The following is a 9,109-nucleotide window of genomic DNA, read 5'->3' as shown; positions in this document are numbered from 1 at the left end:
GAAGGAAGGAAGGAAGGAAGGAAGGAAGGAAGGAAGGAAGGAAGGAACTCTCTAAGTTCTCCAACCACACCAAGAACATAGCCCAAGGCCTCTTTGCCCAGGAATCTGTGACACTGAGCAAGTGCTGTACCGTGAGGGACACCCCGGCCTGTGATGAAGTAGCAATTCTAAGTTCCTAGTCATTCGTTTCTAAGCAGCTTGACCATTCCTAGGGCTAAGTGTGAAGATTTCTAGTAAGTGCCAAGGTCAGAGAAATAAATTCTGCACCTGATGAGGAAGAGGGAGCAGTCTATTTTACTGAGCAGGCAGAATTCTGCGCATATGAAAAGGAGGTTAACATCTGGTTTGGATTCCTGACTCTTGGCTCTAGACCCTGCTCTTGCTATGTGAAGGGGCTCTGAGTTGATACTCTCACCTTCTGAAGGGCTTCTTTCCCTCTTATAAAGCAGGAACACCTCCCTGTCTCTCTTTACAAAGCATCCGTGAAATCCGGGGGAGGGAGGGGGGGCAGTGAAACACCCAGGTGAGTGAAAAGGGATAGCAGAGACCCTGTAAGCAGGTAGGTGTGGGCTTTTCATTTCTTACAGGCTCAGTCCTTCCGTTCCATATCGACAACATATGGGATATTTCCTATAACTAATAACCAGCAAGAAGGACTTAATAAAAAAACAAAATCAGTAGACGTCAGGAAGCCCAGAGACCACCCCCCGACTTATGCAAATAAACTTTTCTAGAAATAAACTTACCTTCTCACACGGGTCTGATTCGATATTAAAAGTTCACATCCTCCGAAGTCTCTGCCCCATTCGTGGCAGATTTCCCAGGATGGGGTGGAGGGTGGCAGGCCCAGCCCATTACAAATAATGCCCAAGGAGACTTTCTGCCTATGGTTCAAGGTTGTCTATAGCGTTTTTCAATGCTTAAGTAAACTTCCGAGATAACTTCTTTGAAAATACTGCCCTGCCACGGCCCCCCTCTGCTCCTTGTCTGATGGTACCTGGCTGGCATGCCTCTGGCAGCTCCATCACCACCTCTGCACCAGGCTTACCTCATGGAAGAGTTCCTGGGGAGACCTCTGGACCATTCTCCAGGAAGTGAGGTCCTGGGACTCTCAGGCTGGGGGCACCGCTCTGGAAAGCAAACATCACTCTTTGTCGGGCCAGCTCCTCCCTCCCTTGCTGCTGTCCGGCCTTCCTCTGCACTAAGTGAAGCCCGGGGTTAAATAGCAACCTTGTTGGTCCCATCTGGGGACTGCTCCCCATAGCCCCTTTAGTGCCCCATTCGTGGTCCAGAGCCTCCCTGCTGCTTTTTCCTGCTGTCCTGAAGCCACAGGAACAGCTCACTCACTCCTTCAAGATCGGCCGGCCGTGGGGTTAAAGGAGGTCCAGCCTGACCATTCGGCTGCCCAGCCCTTAAGGACACAGCCTCAGAGCCCCACACGGGAATCCTTCGTTCAGAGCAAGGGCATGGCCACCCCTCTGGAACCTGTGCCTGGTGGTGAGGGCAGCAAGAATGGACCAGAGGCAGAGCAGGAGCGGGAGTCTTGGAGGGTGTCCTGAGAAGCCCCAGCCTGACCAGAATGGGGCAGGTGAGAACAAGACGCCAGAAGAAAAGGAGGGAGAGAGAAGGGCTGGGGTGACCGCTCCCCATCCCGCACGGAGACGATTCCACAGACTCGAGCCGAAGAGGGGGGGAGGAACAGGGGAAGGTTCCCGTCGAGGGCTGGGTGTGGGGACGCGTCACCCCCAAGACATCGGGGGGTGGGGCTGCGGGATGAGGCCCCGGACGCCGGGGTCAGGGCCTCACGACCCCGACCGCCCTTCCCCTCCGCAGAGCGGCGCCTGCACCCTCACCTGTCCGGCCGCGGCTCCGGAGGCCACGCCCGCCCCGCCCCGCCACGTGGCCGCGCTCCGGGCCACCTGCTCCGGGCCACCCACCCCGAGGCCCCCGCGACCCCGCCCCGGCGCCCCGGCCAGCGCTGGAGCATCTGCACCCGAGGCAGGAGCGCGCCCGGGCGTGCCGGGCGGCCGGGGGCTGACCCTCAGCTCTTCAGCAGAGACCACCGAGCTCGCCCACCCTCGGGGTGAAGTAAGGTTTCCGGGGGCTCGGGTTGCCAGGGGGAGGGAGGAATCAAAAGACAGAGAGATTAAATTATCTCCCTTTTTCCCATCTGGCATAGTTCCCGAACCCTAAATAACCTCCTAGGCTTTCCATGTGGGCCTCTGAGAAACGGGAGGGCGGCTGGGAGTGCTTCCCACGCCCACAGGCCTTTGTGTGGAATCCCTAAAAATAGAGGCTGTTCTTTTACAACAAAAGGGAAGGCAGAGGCCCCGGGAACGCCGGTGGCGCCCTGTCGTCTCTTTGCTGCCCCAGCGAAGTGGCTCCTGCGAAGGTGTCTTATGTAAAGTTTGCCATCAGATCCGTTTTAACTGTTCGGTTCAGTGTGCTTAATCTCGCTCCCAGAGTTGCGCGGCCACCCAGCCTCACTACGTCCAAAACAGTTTTCATCACCCCCCACAGAAGACCCCCCTCCCCCCACGCTGCACTCCATGCACTTTCTGTCTTTTCGTCTACTCTGGATATAGCTTGCCTCCAAATGGAATGGTGCAATATTTATCATTTGGGGCCTGGCATTTTCACACTTGAGCACCACGTCCCCAAAGTCCATTCTGTGTCGTGTGCGTTGGCACTTCACTGCAAGCGAATGGGTTTTCATCTGTTTGTGGAGTTTCCTTTTTTTGTTGTTTTGTTTTTGTTTTTTGGTTTTTTTTTTGTTTGTTTGTTTGTTTTTTTTTTTTTTTTTTGGCCTTACAGTGCTGGGGGTAGAACCCAGGGCTTGTCCGTGCTGGGCTCTGTTTACAGAGTACTACCCCTGAGCTATACCCCAGCTTGCAGAGGAGTTTTAATAACCCATTTCTGCAAGAAGCAAGACCCCCACCTCCCCCAGGATGTACCACCGATTAGCCGTCTATGAGAAGAGGGTGGACAGACAGGATGACATTTTACTGACACCTACCACATGGCCATCTAGTCACCTGCTTGGCCAGGAAAGCTGTCTTCCTTCCTCACTTTTTGGGTGATACAGGGCACTTTTCTTTAATGTTGCCTTTAACTACGTTCCTGTTTGCTGTCTGTTTCCAGGGAGCCTAAGGGAAAGCATCAGCTTGAATTTTGGGAAATCTACATTTAGGCTCACATCAACCTGAGTTAACCGCAGGAGAAAAGGAAACACATCCCCTTTGTAACCACTGCTTCCTGCAGTAAGCCCTTTTCTAAATAAATAAAAAGTTTCCTTCAGGGCTGGAGAGATGGCTCAGTGGTTAAGAGCACCGTCTGCTCTTCCAATAGGTCCTGAGTTCAATTCCCGGCAACCACATGAACTAATTCCATCTTCTGGCAGGTGTAAATGTAGATTAGAACACTCATATACATAAAATAAATAAATCTTTAAAAGAAAAGTTTCCTTCAGAGCGTGTTAAGTTCTGCTAAAGCTTAGAATAAATGTGTTTGATAAACCTTCTTAACCGGCGATGTGAGCTAATGCAAGACTAAAAGCAGGTTTATCTGGAGCAGCTCTCGGCTGGGGTTGGGAGACAGACATAGAGACATACACACAGAGAGAAGTGCATACAGAGAGAGAAAGAAGGAAGAGGGAGGAGAAGAGGAGGAGAGATAGAGAGGAGAGTGAGAAGAGAGGAGAACCAAAATATCTGGTTATATAGTGAAGGTGGGGGGGGAGCCCCTAACTCTGGGCTGAAGAGTTCAGAGTAGAGGGCAGGGCATGCCAGCCATGCCCTGCAGCAGGTAGCAACTGAGGGATGCTGGGAGAGCCTGGAGCTGCTTAGCCTGGGTCTGAAGCACAACATTGCTCATGTCTCTTTTTTTGTTTTAAGGACAAAAAGAAAAACTCAGTTGTTTGCAAAGAAAAAGTATGCCCTGCTTCATGTCAACTTAACATATAACCTAAAGGAAAAATCAACAAACAAACAAACAACAAAACCCAAAACACTGGGAGTCTTTAATCCCAGCACTCCGGAGCCAGCCTAGTCTACAACTTGAGTCCTAGGGCTATTACATAGATAAACCCTGTCTCAAAAAAACCAACCAAAACAAACAAACAAACAAACAAACAAACAAACCAAAATCCCCAAAACTCTTGTGCCAAAAAATAGCATCTTGCATATTCTTAGAATGAAACATCTCCATTTCTAAGCTATCATAGTGTGTGCCTACAAGAAGGGTGTCCATTGTATCATTAACTTGTAAAGTTGAAAAAATGAGAACCTAAAGTCCATTAGCAGAAGAGTGATTGATTTAGGACAGAGCCACAGGAGGACAGACAGAGTTTGAAATCCGGGGGTTTTCCATGGACTGCCACTGAGCTCGGCCCATCACATAATAAATAAAAACAGCAAGTTGCAGGACAACGTGAGCAGTGTGCTATAATCCGTATGCCTATCAGTGTATGCTCTGCACACAAAACACCATCGATCTATTGCGTCTCTCTCTAGAGAGAGACAAGCCAAGATAGTAAAATAGGAGAGGAAACCCACTTTGGTGGATAAATCTGGAGTTTTCTTGACTTTTTTTTTTTTTTCTTCCAAGTACCTGTTACTTTAGACTCTGAAGGAGGAAAACAAGTAAGAAAGTTAAAAAGACACAATGTAGGGAGGATTGTATTTTCCCAAGATGGCTGCCCTCATGCATGCCATCCCACCTGCTTTTCTTGAAATAGGAAATGAGATTCCCTCAGGAGATGGCTCTTCGTTCTCATTGACCTGAGCGGCTTTGGCAAGTTCCTCAGCTGACAGAAGGAATGGAAGAAGGAACGCCGGCTTCCCAGGCTAAGTAACGAAGGCAACAGGTGCTCTGGCTCCTCACCCTTAGGCTGCTCATGCTTGAGGTTCAGAGCCCATGTTGTAGGAGAAAGCTGGCTAAATGTTGTCCCTGAAAGAGGTAGTATGCTACATGGTAATATTTAGCTGGTTGTGGAAATACATTATTCAAGGGCGAGTGTGTGTGCCTGTGTGTGTGTGTGTATACATGTGTGCGAGTACCCTTGAAGGCCACAGCGTGCTGGATGTCCTGAAGCTGAAGTTACAGGTGGTTGGGAGTCACCTACGTGGGTGCTAGGAACCAAAGTCAGGACCTCTGCAGGGGCAGTAATATGGTCTCAACTGCTGAGCCACCTCTCCAGCCGCTAGCCCTGCATTCGCATTCTCTGAGACAGCGTCTCACTCTGTATAGTCCATGCTGATCCAGAACTCAATATACAGCCTAGCCTGGCCTCAAAACTCTCAGCAATACTCCTGCCTCAGTTGGGATTACACCTGTGCAGCCACCCTGCCTGGCTCCTTTCTGGAGTTTGAACTGCCCTTCAGTTCCCAGGTAAGCCCACGGGAGGGACGTCTGTCAGAAGCACTCCCGCCCGGCAGTCCTGGGAGTGGGACGGAGGAGAAGTTGCTGGGTCTCAGAGTAGAGGCAGGCTCCTGAGGAGCATAAGACCCGGTGGCTTCCTGGGGAGGGCCAAGTACAGAGGGCGGGGCCCCTCCTCTCAGCTCCTGTCTGGCAGGTTTCTCATCCAGGATCTGAGGCATTTGTTGACTCCAGCGGTTTACCTTGCAGCAAGAGAAAGTCATTCTCCTGGTACCGGCCACCTGCCACCTGTCCCAGGCCAGGGCCTAGAAGCTGGAGAGAACACATGATGCAGAGGTCCTGTTTGTTTTCTGACAGCAGCGGCAGGCTTTCCGGATGGCAACAGCACTGACTGGCATTCTGTATCTCCTTAAAGGTCACACACAGAAGCCCCACTGACAGACCTGTAAGGATTATGGGCCTGTGTTGCTGGGGGCTGAAATCCAGATCAGTGGCCTGCTGTTTTCAGACCTTATGCTGCTTCCTTTCTTTGGAAAACTGTACCACCTGATGCTGTCATCTCAGAATCCCAAACTCCCGGGGCCTGCACACGGAGGGGATGTCTTTGCACTCTCACATTAACTCTAGTGTCTGGACCCTCCCTCTCAGTCACACCCACCAAATACCTGTGTGTCATCAGCCACGGGGGATTGACACAGAATGGGCACAGGAGTAAAGAGTGCTCTGAACAGCTGCGGAAGACAGACATTACTCAAGTTCTCCCAATGAGAAGCACTGCAACTGTAGACAGCTAACCAGGCTAGGAAACCTACATGGCGGTGGGAACTCATATGTGGCTGAAGTGATCTCATCGGTCAAACCAGGGCGAGCTCTTCCGAGGATCCGGAAGACAGGCTGGAGAGGGGAGTCTTAACACAGTGTGGCGAGAAAACAGTGTTTGCAGCATGAAGAGCTGTGACCAAGCACGGGCAATCAGCAGGGAGACAGAGGGTGCTGCCAGGGGCTCAGACAAACCGCAGGACCAACGCAAGGAGCACAGCCCGGTCCTTCCAGACAGAGCAGTGAAGCTTCTGAGAGAAAGGCTTTTCTGTGGCCCATCTGGGACAAGGACTGGAGGCTGGCAAGTGTGGACATGCAGGAACGTGCAGGAACCCAGGTAAGCCTGGGACGGCTGGGGCTGTGGTGGTGGTAAAGGGAAGTGGGGCTCCAAAGGGTTAAAGCAGCATTTGAAAGCCTGTCCCACCGTGGCTGTAGGATAGGAGCACATTGAGCCAAAGCCAGCGTGGAGCCCCTTATCCCTTTGTAGCTGGGAAAAGGCTGTGATCACAGTGCCATTGCTGGAGGCCTGGACATCCTAGTCTCTACTCACTCCACTTTAAGGATGCTCCGCTCAGCCAGAGGGTGCCAAAAGGAAGGAAGTGCCTCTGAGGGCTCTTTGTGCTGGCCTGATACTCTGTCCCTTTTCCAGCTAAGGTTTGGGAAACAGGCCCAACAAGTTTTAAGAAGGTCCTTTATTTCCCAGTAACCTTGGGATTCTATTTTCTTAGTTGTGACAGAGTCTCACTCTATAGTCTAGGCTGGCTTTGAACTCAAAATGATTTAGCCTCAGCCTCAAGAATGCTGGGATTACAGGTACAGTCCGCTTCTGTCTGACCCCTGGATACTTGCATCTCCTTTGGGAATCCCGTTTAGAAGCTTGCATTAAGTGCACAATTCTAGCACTTCTACCTGATCGCAGCCTTGCCGTAATGCCACTTCTGGTGAAACGGCACCCTTCAAACCTTCTCTACCATGCAAAATGAGCCCTTGCTTACTCACACATCCTTATGGGAGGCAGCTTGAATGAGGCTGTGAACTAAATACCTCTGAGAGGCTTACAAACTAACCCGGGAGTCCCTGAGCTTTTCTCAGTGAGAAGTTAGTATTTTTCATTTTTCAACTATCATTGTTTTAAAACACACAAGCAAACTTAACCTTAACGAGGCAGGGCATCCTACAGCTTAGCTCTTAATTCTCCAGCATGCACAGCACATACATGGCTGCTTCACATGATGAAAACAAAGGAGGTTGCAACGGTGGGGAGTAGGGATGAAATGATGAAATAATAAAAATTAGAAAAAGCAAAAGGGGGAAAAAAACCTTCCAGACAGATGTGAGACATTGCGGACTTCCACTCTATTTACAGCCTTACTTTTAGATAAAACTTTCATAAAAAACTTTTGTTTATGTTGCGATACGAAGTGGTGCTCAGACTGCCTCCAAGGGGACTGGAGAAAGGTGCAATGGTTAAAAGCACAGGCTGCTCTTGCAGAGGACTTTCATTTCCACCACTCAGGTTGGGCAGCTCACAACTCCCTGTAACTAGCTTCAAGGGCATCCAACACCCTCTTCCGGCTTGTACTGGGCACCTGTACTTGTGTGCATAGCCCCCAACACACACACACATGCACGCACACACACGTACCAAATGAATTCTCTCCCCAGCCTCAGAATCATTTGTTTTAACCCTGCTTTTTGAAATCTGTTCCTGAACTGAAGTTAAGCGCCAACAACTCTGCAATACACTTGTTGGCAAACACAAGTTGTAATTGTTGTTCTCACAGAAGTGGCACCGCTCTTGCCCATGGCATCTGCCAGTTCCTTTTTGGCTGGTCATTCTTGAATACATTCTATCTTCAATCTTTCGAAGGACAGTGGAGGTGGAGTATACAGAATACTTGGGACAAGATACATTTGGAATATTTTTGTAACCATAATGAAACATCTTAGGACAGGGCTCATCTCAGTAGGAGGAGCTTGAAGGCAACTTTATACATCCTTAGTGTGCCTGTATCTTGTCAACAATTCATCAGTAAGGTGTTGAATTCTCTAATTCTAAGGCTTTGGGGCCCAAAGCCTTGGACTTAGGGGTGTTTCTTTATGAATTAAAGCTGTTCAACTTGCATGGTCTACCAGTCAGAACTTCCTAATGCCATGCTTCACATAAAAAGAGGCTACCAGCATTTGCCCAGGTAGGATCTTGCCTCTCACACATGACTCTAATATACTTACTGTTATAGTTTACACGTTTCTGCCTCAAATAAATAAATGGCAAGAGGCTATCAAGATGGAATCCAGTGAGTATCAGAAAAGTTAAATGGCTTCAACAAGTTTGTTTAGCAAGATCAAAGACTAACTCGTGAAGGTTCTTTGACTCTCAAGTCCCATCCTACTTCCTTTTTGCCCATACATCCTGAAGAGCACGGGCAAACCACACACATCCCACTGTTTCACCCCGGTCCTCAACAAATCACACGTGAGACTGGCTCATTTAAAGCCGCCCCACCATCACTTTCACACTGTATGAAGTACTTCCTAAATAATACACTCTTTGTCTGTTTTACAGACTGTTTTACCCTTACGCTTTGAGCACTAGCATCTGCTCTCAAACCAAGAGGGCCAGCTGGATGCTAGCTACTGCAGCTCTCCCTGACACCTGAGAGGCCCTCAATTGCCTGCCCTGTTCACTTTGCCTGTCCTTTTATTCTGTGCTCTAGCAATTGGCTTAAGCCTCATTCTTCTGCTTAAGCAATGGCAGCTCCCACCACAGGCAGAGACCACCATACGTGAGGTTTGAGTTTACAGGTGCTCAAAGACCTTGAAGAAAATGTGAGTGCTCTACGGCACAACCGTGGTCTGGGAGGAACCTGCAGCAGTGAGCTCAGAACACTCAACATACTGACACTTTTCTTTA

At 49.8% G+C, this 9,109-nt stretch overlaps 1 protein-coding gene across 1 annotated transcript in view; it reads right to left on the bottom strand.

Moving 5' to 3' along the window:
• The window catches only part of Slc12a8 (solute carrier family 12 member 8), a 137,871-nt gene extending 136,005 nt beyond the window's left edge, over nt 1–1,866 (bottom strand). The window contains exons 1-2 of the mRNA XM_055625063.1: nt 1,854–1,866; nt 1,049–1,130 (exon numbers count right to left, since the gene is read on the bottom strand). Coding sequence (XP_055481038.1) covers nt 1,049–1,084 — 36 coding nt within the window. The 5' untranslated portion in view covers nt 1,085–1,130; nt 1,854–1,866. The remainder of the gene's footprint in view (nt 1–1,048; nt 1,131–1,853) is intronic.
• Nucleotides 1,867–9,109: the final 7,243 nt, after the last annotated feature.

This window comes from Psammomys obesus, unplaced genomic scaffold (genome assembly GCF_907164565.1).
Source record: "Psammomys obesus unplaced genomic scaffold, mPsaObe1.curated_primary_1811, whole genome shotgun sequence".
In the NCBI taxonomy this organism is placed as follows: Eukaryota; Metazoa; Chordata; class Mammalia; order Rodentia; family Muridae; genus Psammomys; species Psammomys obesus.
The sequence above is the reverse complement of the archived record's forward strand: the minus strand, read 5'-3'. Positions and strand labels throughout refer to the sequence as shown.